The sequence below is a fragment of the Sitophilus oryzae genome, unplaced genomic scaffold (genome assembly GCF_002938485.1).
Source record: "Sitophilus oryzae breed Bouriz unplaced genomic scaffold, Soryzae_2.0 scaffold_1297_pilon_pilon, whole genome shotgun sequence".
Classification (NCBI taxonomy): Eukaryota; Metazoa; Arthropoda; class Insecta; order Coleoptera; family Curculionidae; genus Sitophilus; species Sitophilus oryzae.
Window position 1 is genome coordinate 946,384 of NW_022145945.1, and position 22,891 is coordinate 969,274.

General features: G+C 32.0%; 1 protein-coding gene across 1 annotated transcript; it reads left to right on the forward strand.

Annotated features, from left to right (window-relative positions):
* The first annotated feature begins 16,373 nt into the window (after positions 1–16,373).
* LOC115874461 (tigger transposable element-derived protein 6-like) lies at positions 16,374–17,930 on the forward strand. The gene is made up of 2 exons (XM_030889612.1): positions 16,374–17,034; positions 17,374–17,930. The coding sequence occupies exons 1-2, from the start codon at positions 16,374–16,376 to the stop codon at positions 17,928–17,930; spliced, it is 1,218 nt and encodes a 405-aa protein (XP_030745472.1).
* Positions 17,931–22,891: the final 4,961 nt, after the last annotated feature.

Consider the following 22,891-nt stretch of genomic DNA (forward strand, 5'->3'; position numbering starts at 1 on the left):
CACTAAGATAAATTAATAGAGTATTGTATAATGATATTAAATTAAAAAAAAATGAACCAAATTTGATGACGTTGTATATACTAAATTTAATTAAAAATTGAAAACTGAACCGTATGTATGTACCTTGAACTCTGGAACCTTGAATCAATATAAGATAAAAAAAGGTAAGTAAGAAAAGGAAAACAAATAATAGGGGAAGATAAAATTTCAGTAAACGTTTACTTGTTTCTGCTTCAAACCTGGTCCAGCGACGTAGTTGCCAAGCTCAGTGCTTCAGAAGGATACCACTTCCAGAGACGTACTGGAAAAAGTCTGTCAGAAAAAGCAAGCCAGAAAAAAAATGCTTCGTAGAAAAATCCTCGTATAAAAGAAAAATCCTGGTCCAAAAAAAGTTCTGGTCTCAAAGCCTGGTGGAAAAATCCTGGTCTTAAAAGCCTGGTCCAAAAAAAAAAGCCCTAAAACCGAGAGCGGTATTAGGTTTACGAAATAAAAAGAAAGTTACCTAGAAGGGATAGATTGAAACAAAAGAAACACAGCTATAATTAATTAAATAATCAAAACACGTTTCAACTGTAGAAATATAAAAAATATCATAAAAAGTTACCTTGCTGGGCTTCACAAAAAATCTAGTTTTTTTTTTCTAATAGATGGATGTTCAAATTGCTGGATTCAGAAAGCAGAAATTACTGGAACAGGTGGTGGTTTTAAGTTCCTCTTCCCAAGAAAATCGACGATGACAAAGAAATAAATCAAAAGGCTTTCCCTGTTAAGAAATAATGAATAGTACAAATCACACTAGACAAAATGGCGATCAAAAAAAAAACTTACCAGCCACGAGCAGATTAAAATCCCGTATAAAACGGCTCAGAGATACTTTTAAAGGTAAGGTACAACTCAAACAGCAAAAGTATCCCTTATAGTTCTAGTCAGTGATTATCCCCAACAAACGGGTAAAACACAGGAAAATTCCAACAAATTACACTGACTAAAACACCTGCTTTGAAGCTGAAGGGAAAAATGGGAAACCTACATCGATCAGATAGAGTTCCGCCTCGAAGAAATTTGACTTATACTGCAAAGTTGCAATTTAATATTCTGGGAATTTAGAAACATTGCCAAAATAAACATTACTTAGAATTAAAAGTAAATTCCAATAACCATTCAAACACAAACATACCAAACCTTATGCCGGTGACGATGCATACACAATTTTACGGAAAGGATGTCGATTATGCAATCAATAATTATCAGAAAATACAAACATCAGAACCTAAAGGAAGTACTGCCCAACCTGACAACAGCGTGTGTGCGCCGAATTCACGCATCTCAACTGATCTGAGCAATTCAAATATAAATGACATTATTAATAATAATTGTTAACCCTACAATTTGCAGAAAATAAACAAATGATAAATTTCAAAAAATATGCAGGTAAATAACTTCATTTTGAGCTCTATAATGAAATATAGGATCAAATAATATTTTAGAGACAATCCACACTTGATAGGAAATCTTCTAAGATAATACAAGGGCAAGCAGTACCGCAGAACTACTAGAAATTACGGCAAATAGGCTAACATTCAGAAACATAAACAAGTCCAGAAATTAAAGGTAATATTTTGGTGAATTTGATTATATTAGCATTAGATAATAAATTTTAATTATATTTTAGATTACTGATTGATTACTGACTTGAGATATGGCATGGAAAGCAAAATAAATTAAGCAAAGGAGAGTAAGAAAGATAATGAAATATAGCTGTAATGAATATTTGTTTATAAAAATTAAATGCAATAAATTTATTTATCAGCATAAATAAGAGTTTGATCTAACATGTAAGAAAAATTGGTATATATTTTAAACCTAGTTAAAGCTAAATTTGGACTGTTACAACCCCCTCTCCTAACAGAGGAGAGAAGCTACGATAAAAAGCGAAACGACGATAATTAAGACATAGTCAAAATAGTAGAATACTCGTCCTGTTTCTGAACGTAAACACCATTAATACCAATAATATAAATAACAAGTGAATAATATATTACTTCGACGTAAGTTTGAATTGAAAATTAAGAAAATGCTAATAAAAATCCAAATCATAAATAGCCAAAGAAAAGGCCAATAAAAAAAACACTTAGTTTACGCAAAGATAACAAAAGCAAAATTCGGTAGAAGGCACACCGTCAAATCAAAAAATAAATTACTACAGAAACCCATAAAATTAATAATGAGAAAAGTTAGAAATTGATTCATGAACAACGGTTCAGTTAAATCATAATTTAGATTAAATCATTATACAAAAATATAAAAATCATAATACAGATAGATCAAATTTGGTTCACAAGAAATATTCACAAATACTTACACAATCAAATACTTATATAGCTATCTAAGAAAATGCAGAAGAGGAAAAGAAATTAATTATAATAATATATAAATCAATAATTAATCAGAAAAATCTAGGCGAGATAAATGTGAAGAAAGAATTAATACATAAAAAAAATATACCATCATAATTACATTACATAAAGCAAAATTGGTTTAGATGTTAGCTACATTCATCGATTGCAAACGACGGATCATAAAACGGTTTAAGTTCTTGAACATGCCAGATACCTTTAGAATTACCTAGCTCATCCTGTAGCTCATATGTCCAGGATCCTATTTTCCGTTTTACTAAGAATGGTCCTACAAATCCCGGAGCTAATTTAGCACTATAATATTTTGATGCATCAGATAATACCTTATTCTTTCGCCAAACCTTATCATCAACATTAAACTGTAATGGTCGCCTTCGAAGGTTATAGTGGTTGGCCTGACGAGTTCTAGCGGACTGAATCTTATTTTTGATCTGCTCATAAAGTTTTTCAAAACCTACTTGACGGTCCTTCACATAAGTATCTATATTCTTTCTATTTTCTTGAAGCTTAAGCAAATGATTATCTCCATATAAAACATGCTCCCGTCCAAACAATATACGGTTCGGGGTGTATCCGGTGGTTTCGCTAGGGGCAGAACGAATTGCACATCCCAATTCACTTAGATGCACATCCCAAGTTCGGTGGTTGTCCTTCTGAATGTAACTTCTTATCATAGTTTTAATGACCCGGTTGTGACGTTCGGTCGGATTGGCTCTAGGATTGTAACTAGAAGTATAGAATATTTTCGTATGATATAGTTCACATAATTTTTTAAATTCTTTGGACTTCATTTGCGCTCCATTGTCACAAATCAGATAAGCTGGTGTTCCATACGTTAAAAATACATCTTCTACATGTTTAATCAAAGACTTTGAGGTAGCTTTGCGACAAGGAAACATAAAAACGGCTTTACTGAAGTAATCGGAAATCACAAGTATATAACAATTACCTTGTTTAGAGCGAGGTAAGGGTCCAATGTAGTCAAGACTGATGACTTGGAATGGAACACTAATCTCAGGTCTTTCACCCATTAATCCTGCAGGTCTCTTCTGTTCTACTTTATGCTGTGCACAAACGTGACAAGATTTGACATATTTCGCAATGTCGGATTTCATTTTAGGCCAATAGTGACTATGCAAAATTTTCTTATATGTTTTATACGTTCCAAAATGTCCTGAAGCAGGAATATCATGAAAACGTTGGAGAATTTGCTTACGATGATCTTTCGGGACTACCAACTTCCATTCTTCAGACAAATCATTCAATTCTGGTATGACAGACTTCACATACTTGTATAAACGGTCATTCTCAATGCGCCATACAGGAAATTTTTCGGGATACTGTTGTACTTTATTCTTCATCTCAGTGTACCATTTATCAGTGACTTCAGGTGTATATTCCATAACATTGAGCTGTATACTATTAGATTGAACTGGTACTGCTCTTGACAGAAAATCGGGAACTATATTTTCCTTTCCTTTGCGGTGAATCATTTCAAAATCAAATTGCTGTATTCTCAATTGCCAACGAGCTAATCGTCCTTGAGGATCTTTTAATCTATGTAGCCATAATAACGAGGCGTGATCTGTAATAACTTTAAAGTGAACATGATCTAAATAATGTCTCAATTTTTCTATACTCCATATGACTGCGAGGCATTCTTTCTCGGTTACTGTGAGCTTCATTTCCTGTTTAGTTAGGGATCGAGATAAATAACTAATTACCTTTTCTCCATCTTCAAATTTTTGTGTTAAAACTGCGCCAAGACCATAAGAAGAAGCATCAGTCTGCAAATAAAATGTTTTATCGAAATCAGGACAAGTAAGCACAGGCGCGGTAACTAAACATTCTTTCAGGGCAATAAATGATTTTTGACAATCTGGAGTCCATGACCATTTAACGTTTTTCTTAGTTAGATGTAAAATTGGCGATAATAATGTTGAAAAATTCGGTACGAAGCGTCTGTACCACGAAGCAGTACCTATGAAACGGCGTATTTCCGTTATATTTTGTGGAGGTGGAATATTGACGATTGCCTCAACCTTTTCGGGATCCGGTCTTAGTCCTTTGGCGTCTACCAAATATCCTAAATATTTCAACTCCGGTTTACAAAAGTGGCACTTTTCTTTTGACACAACTAAGCCTGCTTCCTTCAGTCTGTCGAAAACAGTTTCTAAAAGTTTCAGATGGTCAGAAAATTCACTGGATATAATAATTATGTCATCAAGATAAACCATAACGTATGGCTCTAATTCTGGACCTAAAATAGTGTCGATTATACGTTGCCAAGTAGCAGGAGCGTTTGTCAATCCAAATGGCATTCTTCTAAACTGGAAAAGGCCTCTTCCAGGTACAGTAAAAGCGGTGTATTCCTTACAGGACTCAGTCAGGGGCACTTGCCAAAATGCAGACTTAATATCTATTGAACTGATAAAACGTGCGTTTCTAAGACGATCTAGAATGGCCGAAATATATGGAATAGGATACGCATCCTTTTTACTAACAGCATTAAGGCGGCGAAAGTCAATACAAAATCTATATGAACCATCTTTTTTATGTACTAAACATACTGGGCTGGACCAGGGACTCTTCGAACGCTCAATTACACCTAACTTCAACATTTCTTCTACTTCATCATCTATGATCTTTTGTTTATGTGGTGATACAGGATAGTAACGTTGTTTTATAGGTTTCGTGCCAGGTTCCAGTTCAATGTCGTGTGGTGCCACTTTACAGCAACCAAATTCAGTTCCCATAGAATCAAACTTTCGCTCAATTAAATTATTCAGTTCAGATTTTTCAAGTTCAGATAAACTCTTCACACTCTGTACGCTGCATATGTCTACAAAACTGGATTCTGATTGGTCTGTGAAATGCCAGACATCCTGACGCATGTCGGGGACAATTTCCATAGCTCGCCAAAAGTCAATACCTAATATAATCTGGTGAGACAGTTCTGGTAGTACAATAATATCTAAAATTTTTGTCTTACTTTTCAGTGTTATAGGAGTCTGAATAAAACCAATGCTGCTACAATGTTGGCCATTTGCTACGGTACAGGTGACTGACTCTTTTTGCAACTTCAAACCTAGGCTTAAAAGTAACTCATAACCTGGTAATCCAACTAAAGTTCGGGATGCTCCAGAATCTAATAAAGCTAATATTGAACAACCTAAAATTTCAATTTTTAAATATGGACGTTGATCTCCCTGTGCGTGTGATATTATGTAATCTAAAATAATTTTGTTTGGAAAATCCACATCGTTGGTCGTTACAGACTTAACTTGGGAAGCGGTCACACGACCTATTGACGTTCCCTTAAATCGTTTCCCGAGCTAGAGCATTTAGGGCAGCTGCGGATGGTAACATCTGGAGTTCCACAACGAAAACAATGGGTCTTCCTTGGACTTGTGCAATTTCTGTTTACATGTCCAGGTTTACGACAGTTCCAGCAAACTATATTCATGGGAGTTGAACAGAGTTCAGCTACATCATTGGATAAATCACTAACATTCGAGGTTTGAGCAGCGACATCTAGAGAAACATATGCAAAATCTGGTTCAACGAATTGTTGGCGTTTCCTGGAAGGCGGTACGTATGTCTCAGCTCTATATTTCTTGACTTCTAACTTCAAACATTCCTGTTCTAGCTCTTCAATAGTATTCACAACTGACAGTTGTGTTGAATAAAATGGTGACAAATTTCTGACTATAATATCTAACTGAGTAGTTTCAGGAAGTCCTCCGTATCTGCGGAAAAGTGCATTCATGCAAGATAGATAATCTATGATACCTTCAGAAACATCTTGCGTCCGTTCTAAAATCTCTTTAAATAATCTTGGTCGGTAATCTGGTGGTTCAAAATGCTGACGCAATAGTTTGGATAAGCTGGTCCAATCTGCAAATCTGGTAACATTAGATCTATACCATAACAAAGCTTTTCCTGTAAATAAATCTATGGCAGAATCAAATAGTTCTGACTCAGTAACATTACGCGCTCTGCGTAATTCATCAACTCGTTCTAAAAAATTGTGTACAGATAAACATTTATTATCACCTGTAAATTTTAAATTCCATTTGTCGATATTACGAGAGTAGTTCATTCGGTTCGTAGCTCGTATAGTTGGTACTCGTGTTGAATTATTCGGACTTATATGCTCTATGGATTCGTCTGACTCAGATAGAGGTTCTTCTTCTAACCTAATGTCTTGAAATAAGTGAGATAAATTTGGTTCTTCCTTTGAAGTAGTTTCTAACGTGTCCAGGGTAGCTAAAATATCAGCTAGCAGAGAAGATCTTTCTTGAGCTTGTTCAGCAGATATATTCAGAATTGGAATACGATCTGTTCGGCGTAATAAGTGTACTAAGCGGGACTGGGCGGATTGAAATTTCTGAGTAGCATTTCCATCAAGTAAATTACTAATAGCAGATTTAACATCACTCAAAATCTTGTGAATCTGTGTAAATTCTTCAGTGACAGAAAGGTTATAAGACGGATATGTTAGAGGTTTATTTTTCTTTTCTAGAGATAGTAATGGCCGTAATGCCGATCTCATGTCTTCCACTGTCTTAGTATCATCGACAGGAATACCCCTACAACTAAGTTCATGCATTAACATGTCCTTCTTGAGATAATTTATGTTCATTTTATAATCCATCGCGCAAATATCAAAGAAAAATCAAAACAGATCAAATACGTATAAACCAATTAAGCTTGTACAAAAAACTAAAGATATATAAATTAACACAGTATTATCAATAAGTAATAATACTAAAAATTATCAATATATTAATAACTAATAAATATTAAAAATATATTTTAATGATGGTTAAGTATATTAGGAAAATATAAATATTCCTCAACGTACTATATCAAAGTAAAAAAAAAATCTCAACTATTCAATACGTATCAAATATAAAAAATAATATTCCAGCAGATAATAAAACGCAAATACATGAATAATAAAAATAATATACTATATTGATTCAAGTTCGATTCAAGAGAGAAAAAAAATAACTATTAAAGTATTCAGTTAAATTGACTTCAATACAGGACAAAGCAGATATACAAAAAAATTCAAGGTACTGGTCAGAGTAAAAAAAACAAGTTTTTTATAGGCCCCACGTTGGGCGCCAAAATTTGCCACGCGTTTCCTTTGAAGGAAATTGATTTAAAAAAAAAATGTTAAATTGTTAAATTTTAAAATTATTAAATTGACAAGAAAAATTATGAAATTAAAAATTTATAGAGAACCAAAAAAATAAATAAAAAAAAACGTCTTATTAAACTGTGGGTAGTGTGTGCAAAATAGGCCCCTAGCTCTGCTGAAGAGATGGGGTGGGTTTTAAGCGCCACTGGCTTTGCACAGATAAGCCAGAAAACCCCCGAGATATTCTTGGAATCTAACAAGACTTGTTATTAAAAAAAATATTAGAAAGATAAAAAAAAATTAAGGGATGAATGAAACACTAAGATAAATTAATAGAGTATTGTATAATGATATTAAATTAAAAAATGAACCAAATTTGATGACGTTGTATATACTAAATTTAATTAAAAATTGAAAACTGAACCGTATGTATGTACCTTGAACTCTGGAACCTTGAATCAATATAAGATAAAAAAAAGGTAAGTAAGAAAAGGGAAAACAAATAATAGGGGAAGATAAAATTTCAGTAAACGTTTACTTGTTTCTGCTTCAAACCTGGTCCAGCGACGTAGTTGCCAAGCTCAGTGCTTCAGAAGGATACCACTTCCAGAGAGACGTACTGGAAAAAGTCTGTCAGAAAAAGCAAGCCAGAAAAATGCTTCGTAGAAAAATCCTCGTATAAAAGAAAAAAATCCTGGTCCAAAAAAGTTCTGGTCTCAAAGCCTGGTGGAAAAATCCTGGTCTTAAAAGCCTGGTCCAAAAAAGCCCCACTAAAACCGAGAGCGGTATTAGGTTTACGAAAATAAAAAGAAAGTTACCTAGAAGGGATAGATTGAAACAAAAGAAACACAGCTATAATTAATTAAATAATCAAAACACGTTTCAACTGTAGAAATATAAAAATATCATATAAAAGTTACCTTTGCTGGCTTCACAAAAATCTAGTTTTTTTTTTTCTAATAGATGGATGTTCAAATTGCTGGATTCAGAAAGCAGAAATTACTGGAACAGGTGGTGGTTTTAAGTTCCTCTTCCCAAGAAAATCGACGATGACAAAGAAATAAATCAAAAGGCTTTCCCTGTTAAGAAATAATTTGAATAGTACAAATCACACTAGACAAAATGGCGATCAAAAACTTTACCAGCCACGAGAGCAGATTAAAATCCCATATAACGGCTCAGAGATACTTTTTAAAAGGTAAGGTACAACTCAAACAGCAAAAGTATCCCTTATAGTTCTAGTCAGTGATTATCCCCAACAAACGGGTAAAACAGGAAAATTCCAACAAATTACACTGACTAAAAACACCTGCTTTGAAGCTGAAGGGAAAAAAAATGGGAAACCTACATCGATCAGATAGAGTTCCGTCTGAAGAAATTTGACTTATACTGCAAAGTTGCAATTTAATATTCTGGGAATTTAGAAACATTGCCAAAATAAACATTACTTTCTAGAATTAAAAGTAAATTCCAATAACCATTCAAACACAAACATACTCAAACCTTGTGCGCCGGTGACGATGCATACACAATTTTACGGAAAGGATGTCGATTATGCAATCAATAATTATCAGAAAATACAAACATCAGAACCTAAAGGAAGTACTGCCTAACCTGACAACAGCGTGTGTGCGTGCCGAATTCACGCATCTCAACTGATCTGAGCAATTCAAATATAAATGACATTATTAATAATAATTGTTAACCCTACAATTTGCAGAAAATAAACAAATGATAAATTTCAAAAATATGCAGGTAAATAACTTCATTTTGAGCTCTATAATGAAATATAGGATCAAATATTTTAGAGACAATCCACACTTGATAGGAAATCTTCTAAGATAATACAAGGGCAAGCAGTACCGCAGAACTACTAGAAATTACGGCAAATAGGCTAACATTCAGAAACATAAACAAGTCCAGAAATTAAAGGTAATATTTTGGTGAATTTGATTATATTAGCATTAGATAATAAATTTTAATTATATTTTAGATTACTGATTGATTACTGACTTGAGATATGGCATGGAAAGCAAAATAAATTAAGCAAAGGAGAGTAAGAAAGATAATGAAATATAGCTGTAATGAATATTTGTTTATAAAAATTAAATGCAATAAATTTATTTATCAGCATAAATAAGAGTTTGATCTAACATGTAAGAAAAATTGGTATATATTTTTAAACCTAGTTAAAGCTAAATTTGGACTGTTACAACCAATAAAATTGAAATACGATCTGTCATTTTTTTAAATAAACCAATAAAACTGGTTAAAAACAACAAGACACGACGTATGACGGATTTATATTTAAACCCATCCATAGATAACTTAAAAATTATTAGAAACTTTTTTTAGTAAAATAAATAGATTGGTATGGGACGTCATCTGCTTATTTTCTGTCATCGTCTGTCGAAATCTTACCTGAGAAAAAAAACAGAGTATAATAATCCTACAGTCGGAGTCTGTACTATATAACGTTAGCTTGTTTACAAGTTAATCGCTTTCAAAGATATTTCATCTCTATATCTAGTTTGATTTTTATGACCGAGATTTATAGATTAAAAATATCAATCTGATTAGAATATGGCAATGAATATGAATGAAACCAATACCCATTTAGGTAAATTCAAAAAATCATTTACCAGTTATTTCTCGAATTAATTGACATATTACAATGGTAATAAGGCTTGTAAATCAGCGTTTTGAATAATAATTCAGGTGATATAAATACTACAACTTGTCTTATGCAAATATTGTAGTAAATAAGGATTATATTTCTCTCAAATCTTTTTGACTCACGTTTCGCTTTTGAGATACATTTATTCAAAAGCAATCATATATATTTTCTAGACAAGGCTGACCTACTCAATATGAAAAAAATATTTTTTTAACTAATTGTTGTTTTCGAATTTGAACTTGAATTTTTTGATCTGGTCTTTTGGCGAGTATTCTAGTGTTGCTGATGAATTCTAGAAATTTATTGTCCATCCACTCTTTTAGGACTATTATTGTAATTGTTGTTTCAAACAATAGTCCAGTAAATAAATGAATGTTGAAACCACGGTCTAATTCGTCGGGGAAAAAAAAGTGTGCTCGGCCAGCTTTGGCCGAAAAATGACCCTAAATGGCCCAAACAAAAGTTTTTCGCAAATATCTGCCAAAATAAATAAATAATAAATAAATAAATGTCTTTATTGTCAAAAAAATTTACAATTTGTAGATAAAGGTAAAGTAAACAAACAAAGTAAACAAACAAACAAACAACAGAGAAAACAAGTTATACAAATAAAAAAGAAAAAAAAGTATACAAATTACATTGTCAGTCTTATTGTTTAAATGAACATTTATAAATGTTTACATTGTCAAAGAATAAAAAAATAAAAATAAGATTCAAAAATATTTAGTAAGTTTCTGGTAAATAATAGCAAATATTAGACCAGTGTTTACAAGATCAAATTCGATCATCAAAATATAAAAAGTCATTTACGGCGTAGAAAGCCTTGTCTAGTAAATAAAATTTCAATGCTTTGCGGAATGAAGAAAATGTTGTTATGGATTTGATATCAAATGGCAGGTGATTGTGCATTTTTTTCGAGTTGTATTATATTGAACTTTTAACTAACTCTGAGCGTGGGGTAGGTAGATAAAGATCTTGCTCCGCGTTCCTGAGTGGATAAGTGTGAGATGGCCTTTCTTGAGAAGCTGATACATGCTTACGTATTAGGCAAACCGATTCAAATAGAAATAAGGAAGGAAGAGTTAATATTTTTAATTTTTTAAAAAAGTCCTGGCAATGAGTTCTCCTGTTTAGTCCCAGTGAATATCGAACAGCTCTCTTCTGGAGCTTGAAAATGCGGTCAATTTGAGTCGCACAACACGTACCCTAGAATGGAAGGTGCGACTCAAAAAGTGCATAATAAACAGTTCTAGCCACTGACAAGCTAAGCTCCTTAGAAACAGATCTTGATTTTTTCGACAAAGCGTTGATACGCATGTCCCATTTTAGAGAATTGTCTACAACAAGCCCTAAGAATTTTACAGATTTTACGACGTCAATGGTGGTGTTGTTAAGTACAAAAGGCTGCAGCGAGTTTTTATACGACAAAGATTTAGTTTTAGAAATGTTGAGACTCAGGAGGTTCGAATCGCACCAAGATTTAATGATGATTAAGTCATTTGATATAATCCTATGAAGTGCCATGACGTCCTTGTTGCCAAGTGAAGCTAGTGTCGTCCGCAAAAAGATATATTTTACCACAGATGTTTATGTTAGCCAGGGCCGGATCTACCTAAGGGCTGTTTGGGCTGTAGCCCAGACCCCGCTAAAAACAACAGACCCATAGGTGGGAACTGTTGAATCGTGAAATAAAATTAAAATTCACGTTAACAAGTTTAAGCCAGACCAGATGTCAAAGCCTTAAAAAATAATTATGATGACATTATGAAAATTTTCGAAAGTTTCACCGAAAATGAGGTTGAGAAAGTTGATTTCCGGATTTCCTTTGTAAAGGCAACAAGTTAATTGTGTCATTAAAAGACTTTTAGAACAACATACGACACCAATCAGATCAAAAGCTAAAGGAATACGAAGAGAAAGCTAAAAAATTAAGTACTAGTGTGGAAATAGACTACAATGACATAAACAAGAGACGCATTACTCCAAAATGTTCAGATAAGTCTACAGGTGAATTCTCAGTATACGGCGCAGAAAGATTTAAAAGAGACACGTTTTTTGATTATGGATTTAAATAAAAGGAGCCAAGTCTATATGAGACTTATAGCAAAAAATTCAAATTTTTAATGGATTTGCAAGACAAAAATATCAAAAACATAGATTTAGAAATTGCTAGTCATATTATCCATTACTATCCCGATGACGTAGACGAGCATTTAGTGAATGAGTGCATTCAATTAAAATCGTACTTACTCCAATCTAAGCCAGAGTCTTACACCTCTTGCAGTGACATTTTATGCTCATGTATGAAAATAAACTTATTGACGTGTTCCCTAACTGCTATACCATTTTAAAGATTTTTTAAACACTGCCAATTACTAGCTGTGAAGCAGAACGCTCCTTCTCCAAGATGTAAAAAATAAATATAGGACAACAATATCAAACCATCGACTACATAATTTATCACTTCTTTCCATAAATTGTGATCTAACAAAAGACTTGCAATGTGATGACCAAATAACTGTCAATTTCTGTGACTGCAACCTATCAATTTCTTTTACTAATTCATAATAAATAAATAAAATTGTTTTATTTTTTTTTATTCTTATTATAATATCACTATTTCGGTTTCTCTCTCACCCAAAGGTTGCCTGGAAGAGATTGCTACCACAGCAATAAGGTCGCCTTTTGTACAACTAATACTTGCGTAGATTTAAGTAACATATATGTTTTTTTTGTGCAATAAAGAATATATAATAATAATATATCATTATAGAGACAGTTTTTTGACATGGCTATTAGTTAAGCACTTAGGTAGGCCTCTAAATAGTTTCATCCCAGGGCCCCACAAATTCACGATCCGCCCCTGATGTTAGCAATGTCGTTAATAAAAATATGAAACAAAATAGGGCCTAGTACTGAGCCTTGAGGTACTCCATATTCATGTTCTATATGCAATCTACAAAATTTTTCTTGGCATAAAATATGAACCTTAGGTAATTATCTACAAAAACATTCTTTACGTAGAATTATTAGTTTTCAAGATATTGCGCCTCGAAGATCCCTGAATTTTCTCTCCAATTGTTTGGAATGGTGTTAAACATTTTTCCCTAAAACTACTCCCTCATTTGTTGGTGTGTCTAAGGTTTCAACCTTCATTTAGTGGGCTAGAACGTCAACAGATTTAATAGACTTACCTCCTAAAGCTTAAATTTCTCGACGCAGTTACAGTTAAATATTTTAATTAGATATTCTTTTTTTTTAATATTTTTTTTTTGCTTGCGTTGCTTTTTTGGTATTTCCAAATAGCTGTAATTAGTATAACAACAACATATTTTTAATTATAACCCCAAAAAATTCACGTTCAATACCCAGTCTAATCAAATTTGTATCTTTTACCATAAATTAAACTTGAACTCTTTAGTCTCATTGCACTGAAGGTGAAAGAATTTCACAATTTTGAGAAAAAAACATGGCTTAGTGAATATGGTAATAGTTATTTATGGTGACACTATGATATACTGGCACTAAACTAAAATAAAACGATTTATTTTCTTTATAATTTATTAATGATTTTGATTCAAATAATATTTTAACGTTAATAAATATGGAAATTCATATTGTATTGTGACACCATAATATACTGCACTCAAATAATGCATCCATGTGTTTTAATGTTTCATTAACACACTAATAGGATTTGTTTTTATCGGAGTCGATTTAAATTGTAAATTTATGTAGCAGGGTAGATAAATCTATAACAATATTGATATTATGAATATTTTTTTTAGTAATATAATTTAGGAGATTAGCATTATTCTTATTAAAACTATCACTTAAAATCAACATTCTTCATCAATTTACTTGACGTTCATTTATGTTATAAAGATTTAGATTGCATATAATGCAATTTGCAATAATTAGAATGTGTAATACACCTATATTACCCGCGGTTGTTAAATCATTTTTATCTGATATTGCCACTAATTTAGTTATAGTTCTTTTCATGTACGTTTTCCTATTATGGCGTAAGGGTACGTCCATAGTGCACCGGCTTCCCGCTTCTCGCTTTATCACGGCAGAAGAGCGGTGAAAAAAGAGGAACAACTGTATGCGTGTGGCCCATAAAGTAATTAAAATAAAAGTGTGTTTGAAAGGTTGTCTAAAACTTGGCCATAATGTTGCATAGTTCAGTTAGGGCTCCAAAGCGTCGCCACCTGCTACCTACCTGTTACATATGCCATGACAAGATTGACAAGTGACATGACAGCAAATTATTTGTATTTTGCTTAAGTTTAGAATTTTGTTATTATTTTTTTTAGTATATTCTTATTCTTAATCTGAGATATTCTTTGTTTGTTTCTTTTGTGTTTGTGCGTACAGAAATTGTGGAGAAAGTTATATCACAGATATAATTGTTTTTTCTTTATTGTTTTTCGTGGTTTCAATTTTCGGAATCGGGCACTAGTTAGGTTACTAGTTTGCGCACATAGCACGCCCACTTATGGCCTCTAAAATTGTGCACAGCTCCTGCTGACCGGCACAGTTATTAGAGAGATATCGGAAAACCGAATAGCGTCATGCAGTGTTTACGCGTACCTTATCATGATTACGATATGCGCGAGTCAATTTTTAACGCAATGCCCGCTAATAACGTTACCGCCTGACGTAATTTGCGGATCAATTACACCAAGCGCTAGTTCTAAATAACGTTTAAAAATTGCTTAAATGGGCATGTGCGGGCATTTGACAACCGGGGCCGGCCGGCGAGATCTTTTATTTTAGGTAATGTTTGAATGGTTTTGAATTAATACTTTAGTTTTATTATGTAATTTGATATTTAAGTAGCTGGGATTAGTTGTAATTAAATAAATATGGCCCAAAATATGGATTCCACCTCTTGCAATATTAAAAAACCTATAAAGAGGCTTAGGTATACAGCAGATGACGACTTAGCCCTTCTAAGAGAATTTGTTGCTTGTTGCCCTAAACCCACTGGCAGACGTTGAACAATAAAACACTAGAAATAAGCACTTTAGCCCTTTAGTTTTAAAATACCTAGTAAACAAAACAATTTCAAAGTTTTAAATTCAAAGTTAGGTTAAGTTTAAATAGCGGACGCGACGCGAACAGAATTCTTTCCGATCCGATAACTATAAATGAAGAGAGTTAATACCACCTCACGTAAAGGAAATAACACCTGACCTGGCCTTATTAACGTCCATGCACGCTATTCGGTTTAGTTGATATCTCTATTACGCTGTTTATTGTTATTTTACGCGAGTTTATTTTTGCGCACAGGAAATTTTACTCGTTTGCACATCGTCATAAAAAACAATTTTCGTACCACGAATTAGGAATAAGATTTTTATCTGTATACATATAGTATACCTAATCTGGTTATATTTCCCGAGGAATCAGAGACCTTATATTTCTCTATGATTTGAACTTTATGTTTTGTGCTATGTGTTTTGTCGCCATCATGTAAGATTTTGTTCAGCCGATGATGTTATTTGAACACGAACCAGGAAAGGGTATCATACAAAGTTAGACGTTTGCTTTGGCTCATGTGCACATGTAATCCGTGCACTTGCAGCTCGCTATTAGAATTATCAGCGTTTTTTTCGCCATTTTTTAACAAGTATTGAAGCACGGTGCATCCCAGTTATCGAATGAACAACTTGATAATAAAATAACCAGATATGGAACAAACAAAGAACCTAAATACAGTAAAACTTCCCATTTCGGCCACTTCTAAAAAGCGGTCACTTCTGTTAGCGGTCAATTTTCAGTTGTTTGAATTAATCTTAGGGGAATTCCTATATTAAAATATTTCTCAATAACGTTAATTTCGAAAGCGGTTACCGGCCGCTTCAAAGGTACATTTTAGGGAAAAACCCATTACATTTATTGCCTCAATACCGGCCAAAAACCGAACCCTTCGAACCTTTTTTTTTGTCTAACAAGAGCTGTTTCAGGACACTTTAGGAAATTCCAAGCAATAAACATTTATAATTTGTTTGAGAAGTAGGTACAGAGAGTGACAAATACAATACAAATTCGTCAGTAGTTTGCTGAAATTTTTGGGAGATATAGAATCAGTTTAGTTTCTTACTCTGAAAGAACAGCAACCATGTCTTTGAAACGTAAACGTTTGTCTATTAAAGAGAAATTAAATATTGTCGCGGAAAGTGAAAAATATAACAGCAGTGCTCGAAAGTTGGCGGAAAAGTTTGGTGTTGGAAGAACGCAAGTGAACGACATTTTAAAAAACAAAGTGGAATTAAAAAAAATGTTTGAAGAAGAAGGATGCAATGCAGATAAAAAACGAAAGTTTCCTAAAACAGAAGGATTTGCAATCGATCAACTAGTTTACGAATGGTTTTGTAAGGCAAGGAACAAAAACATACCCATATCGGGAACCTTAATTCGGGAAAAAGCTCTTGAGGTATCTACATCCTTGAAACTTAGTGAATTTAAGGCTTCAACTGGCTGGTTAAATAAGTTTTGCAAGAGACATAATATTAACTTCAAAACAATTTGTGGTGAGTCTGCAGATGTGGATGAAGTGACTGTTGAAGACTGGAAAACAAAATTAACAGCAATCATTAAGGAATACGACACTAAAGACATTTTTAATGCAGACGAAACAGGGCTTTATTATATGGCAATGCCAAACAAAACCTTTGCTTTAAAGAATGATAAATGTGCTGGCAAAAAATCAGCTAAACAACGAGTGACACTGCTTTTCTGTTGCAGCATGCATGGTGAGAAGGAAAATCCGCTAGTTATAGGTAAGAGCAAAAACCCGAGATGTTTTAAAGGAGCGCATGTAGATAAATTGCCGATAGAATGGGTATCCAACAAAAAAGCTTGGATGACGACAGATATAATGACATCTTGGCTCAAAACCTTTGACACCAAAATGAAACGGCAGGGTAGAAAAGTTCTTTTATTTTTGGATAATGCCACGTCTCACCCAAAAATAGAACTTGAAAATGTTCGTATAATTTTTTTTCCTCCAAATACGACATCTCATTGCCAGCCGTTGGACCAAGGAATTATTCAAAATTTTAAATTAAAATATCGTCAATTTTTTATTAAAAGACTTTTGACTTTTACTAATACCGAAGAAACGATGGAAAAGGCTAAAGAGAGCATAAATTTGGCAAGTACTATGGTGTGGATAAGTACAGCATGGAAAAATGTTACATCGAACACTATAAAAAAATGTTTCCAAAAAGCGGGATTTGCAACCGTCAAAGGGGACGATGCATTTGACGAAGAGGACGACATTCCTTTAAGTCAGTTATCTTCAATTTTAAAAAACATGCCAGGAAGTCCAGATCTTAAAGAATATCTGACAGTCGATTCAGATGTCCCTACGGAAAATCCTAGTTTAGAGATGCAGGGAATAATCCAGGAATTTACAAACAACAAGGACAGACAGGACTCCACTCAAGCCGAAGAGGAAGAAGATGAAGGCCAAGACATTCTGTGTTCATCTATAAATAATATGAGTGAAGTATGTGAAAAATTAAGAGACATTCAGAATTTTTTGGTGATTCAAAACAAAGACGAACTAGCGGTTGATATTGCCCATACTTTGATGAAATTTGAAAGTGAAATTACAAAAATCAAAATTAAAAATTTAAAGCAGACTACCATTAATCAGTTTTTCACCATATAAAATAAGGTTATCATTTTGTAACTTTTTAAAGTCAATTGTACATATGTATATAAGAATACCTATGTGTAAAATACATATATGTATACATTGTAAGTTTTTTTCAAAATTCTTATGTGTAATAAAGTTTTTTTTTGTGACAACTGAATTATTTTTTGTGCCAAAATCTAAACTGAAGATCATTTATTAACACTTATTGTGTGTTTGTACTACATGCTCGTACTTAATTTTAATTACTTTGCACGTTTCCAAAATAAAGGCATTTTACATTGGTATCTGTATTTTATTGTTCCCAATAGTGGCCACTTCCCTTAACGGCCACGTTCCTTTGAAAATTTTTGTGGCCGCTATATGGAAGTTTTACTATATATTTATATTGTAACTGTTGAATAATTGGAATACCTAGACAATGTTAGATAATTAAAATCGGTGCTATAGAGTAATGTAAACGCTGGAAGTGTTATTTGGCATTCTCCGCTCGCCGTGATAAACACCGATTTCGTACTATAATTTAAACTAAGTTGCGGCGAAACAGTGTGACCGTAATATTGTATCTGGCCACTTGTAAATGTCAGATTATAGATATACGGGCGATTGTTAATATCGGACATAGTTTACTAAGATTATTTGGTCAAAATTATACACCTACAGTATGTCCCCGGATTGCCTTTACAAGAGGAAAAACATTTTTATCATTGACATTTTGAGAAAAATGCATCCTTCATAAAATTTTTGCTTTTTCTGAAATTGTTGAACCCGTTTATACTTTTCCACGTTTATATTTTTCCAAAATTTCCATACCGTTTTAGAGAAAATAAAAATATGTTGAATTGTCTCTAATAAAATTATATTTTTATTCTTTGAAAGATTGTCATTGATAGAATTTTAATTAACGTCATAGTGTTTTATGTTTTAAAATGTTAAAGAAGCACAACATTTATTTAGTTCAATAGGAAATGTTATCGAAGAATGTAATACTTTAACAACAGAAAAAAATATGACGTTAATCAAAATTAGATCATAGATCAAAGAATGCAATTGAAATTATATTACCATTATACACAGTTGTTCACCACATACGACACGGAGTATTGTAGCTAAACGATGATATTTTTACAAATTGTAAGTTTTGGGTTCGATGAAGGACTATTAGAGGTACAATTTAAAAATAATTTTACAAGATACAGAGTGTCCCAAATAAGTAAAAAATATCAAAGTTGTACTTTTTTAAATAGAACACCCTGTATATTATTACATTTTTAGTTTCTACGATTAAAATAAAGGTAAATTTGATTATGATTTATTATACTTACCGTTTTTGAAATATTTTCAATTTTGTGAAATTGCAGTAAAAATTTTAAGGCTTCATTTCTCCAAGGGTATCAAAATTTTTGATACTAAATATTTACTGAAGTTTATTTAGTGATCAGTTATTGTGTAGTAATAATAAAAATAATACTACCTTATACAGAGTGTCTAAAAATTTATTTTAAATAATTATTAGCTTCAAACGGCAATAACTTGTTTAATTTAAATGGAACACCCTGTATATTTTACTAGAATCAGATGCACAATTTAATTGTCTATCAAATTATATTAAACCATTTTTTACCTATCTCTTTAAGTTTCCGTAGAAAATGCATTTTCTTGTAATTTAGAACTTATTTATCAATATACCCATGGACTATTGACATTTTAGGTCATTTTTAAAGATGTACCAAATTTTTAAAGAGTACAGATACTAATATTGTCGATATAATTCGTTTATTTCATTAAAAAATAAAAAAAAAACTGTTTAAATATTTGTTAAAGAGGACCAATTAATATGATGCCGTATTCAAACTACATTAACTGACTGTTTGCGTTGATTAATAATAATTGCTCCAAATACTAAAAAACTGAATTTTGTATGGGCATTAGACAGTGTGATAAAAAGTAACACCTTAAAAATGATATTTCATTTTTTAATAAATGCTTATTTATAACAACAAAGACTTTAATTTGATAACTTATTATTATATTGATTTCTGACTAAAAATCCACATTTATTTATAATAATTTATTAACGAACACAATTAAGTATGTAATTAATTAGTATATGGGCGGAAATAATGGTGTTATATTTAATTAATGGTATACTCTTTTATAAAGATTTAAATAGTTTTCTTTTTGCATACAAATGGGCTAGTAATATTATCGCTTTACTAAAAACGATAATATTACTAGTCTGTACATTTTGTACATTTGTTGCTTTAAAAACATCTAAAATGTCAGTATTCCATGGGTATATTGATAAATGATGTCTAAATTATAAGAAAATGCATTTTCTACGAAAACTTGAAGGGATAGGTAAAAAATATAGGTATAATACAACTTGATAGACAATTTGATTGTGCATCTGATTCTCGTAAAATATACAGGGCATTCCATTTAAATTAAAGAAGTTATTGCCGTTTGAAGCTAATAATTATTTAAGATAAATTTTTAGGCACTCTGTATAAAGTAGTATTATTTTTATTATTGCAACACAATAACTGATTAATAAATAAACTTCATTAAATATTTAGTATTAAAAACATTGATACCCTTTTGGAGAAATGAAGCTTTAAAATTTTACTGCAATTTCACAAAATTGAAAATATATTTCAAAAAACGGTAAGGTTTAAGTATAATAAACCTTAATCAAATTTACCTCTTTATTTTAATCGTAGAAACTAAAAAGTAATAATATACAGGGTGTTCCATTTAAAAAAATACAACTTTGATATTTTTTATTTATTTGGGACACTCTGTATCTTGTAAAAATATTTTTAAATTGTAGCTCTAATAGTCCTTCAACGAACCCCAAACTTACAATTTGTAAAAATCTCATCGTTTAGCTACAATACTCCGTATCGTATGTGGTGAACCACCCTGTATAACGGCTTTTTAATTTTTAGGGCTTATAACAACCATATTTTTATGTTTATTTTTAATTTTCTTTAAAACAGTATGAAAATTGGGAACAGTATAAACGGGATTAATCATTTTAGAACAACCAAAAATGTTTATAAAAAAATCATTTTCCTCAAAATAAAAACAAGGAAGAAGCTACGTCCCACTAGTCAACTCACATCGTTTTTAAGCGTTTTTCGCTCGGTTTTGAGAACGGCTGAAAGTAACTCCTAGCTATTATACAGGGTGTCCCAGAAATAAGTGCAAGTATTTTAACTTGTAGTATAGTTCAACCCCAGAAACACGCCTATGAGGTTTTTTTCGTAAAAAAGAATTTTTGAAAATTCGGAATTTTTTGAAAAATTGTTTGGAAAATTTTTTTAGTTTTTATTTAAAAAAAATAATTTCTTGATAATATGGCAACATAGGTAGTGGTTCTCAAAATTTGAGCAAAAAATCTTTTTTTTGGAAATTTTCAAAGTAAAATAACTCCGTTATTTTGGACTTGATTTGAAAAACGATAAAGAGAAAATATGTTTCTTTTATCGAGATCTACCACCCCTTAAAATACTTGCACTTTTTTCTGGGACACCCTGTATAGCCAATTTTGCAAGAGCAGTTGTGGATCCATTGATAAGACCGTCGCTTATAGGACGAGAGGTCCCAGGATCGTGTCCCAATCCAAACTAAAACGTTTTTATTTTTTTACAGCTGTTTTTTTTTCTTAAAAATAGCTGTAAATGTGTAATAGCAATCAAAATATACCGTAGACGTGTTTTGATTGCGTTGGTTAGTCTCCAGGGTAAGTTTTATTTTGTTTAGATTTGCCACAAACGGCAACGTTGGGTATGCGAGTTGATTAGAGGGACTTAGAAGCTACTAAACAAGAATGTTATACCGGGTTCGTCTTAAAATATTTTTTCTGATAAAAAAACGATATTTTGTATTTTGACATAAATTAGAATTGATTGACGTATTCAATTGTTTTCGGTCACTTCCTGTTTCACCGGAAATACAACTTTTGATTTTTAAATGGCACCCTCGATATTTTTTTACTTTATTCGATAGAAAATGACTCTGAGTAGAATGACATATCATATGTCAACTTTTTACCCTTTTTGCATATGGTTTATTTGAAATTATAACATGCGGTTCATAACGACAATTTAACTAGAAATACCAAGTGTGTGGTACCAAATTATTCGTAAAAAAATATAAAAAAGTAAAAATATGCCGAGAGTGCTATTTATAAATTTTTTCAAAAGTTGTAGTCATTTCCGGTGAAACAGGAAGTGACCGAAAACAATTGAATGCGTCAATCAATCCTAATTTATGTCATATACTAACATTCCAAATCTGTTTTTTTACCTGAAAAAATAAAAAAAGTTATAGGGGTGCTTTTGAGACGCACCCGGTATAATATACAGGGTTGTTCACCACAATACTCCGTGTATTGTAGCTAAACAATTAGATTTTTGCAAATTGTAAGTTTTGGGTTCGTTGAAGGACTATTAGAGCTACAATTTAAAAATATTTTTACAGGATACAGAGTGCCCCAAATAAATAAAAAATATCAAAGTTGTATTTTTTTAAATGGAACACCCTGTATATTATTGCAGTTTTAGTTTCTACGATTAAAATAAAGGCAAATTTGATTAAGGTTTGAATTAAACCTTACCGTTTTTGAAATATTTTCAATTTTGTACCTTTATTTTAATCGTAGAAATTAAAAATGTAATAATATACAGGGTGTTCCATTTAAAAAAATAGAACTTTGATATTTTTTATTTATTTGGGACACTCTGTATATTGTAAAAATATTTTTAAATTGTAGTTCTAATAGTCCTTCAACGAACCCAAAACTTCCAATTTGTAAAAATCTAATCGAGACAATCCGAAGACATATTGTATATCTAATTAATTATTCCAAACTTATTTGTATAAACCCATCACTAGAATTGTTAAACTCTGCATACCAACATAACTGTTTTATTATTGCATAAGGCTAAATATAGTAATTAAAAATCTAC

What these genes read in the sequence shown, in the direction of transcription:
- LOC115874461 (XM_030889612.1), top strand. Translation starts at nt 16,374, where the DNA reads ATGTCTTTGAAACGTAAACGTTTGTCTATTAAAGAGAAATTAAATATT. An exon ending in GGAAAATCCGCTAGTTATAG is followed by an intron (nt 17,035 to 17,373) that starts GTAAGAGCAAAA and finishes CTAATACCGAAG; the next exon opens with AAACGATGGAAAAGGCTAAA.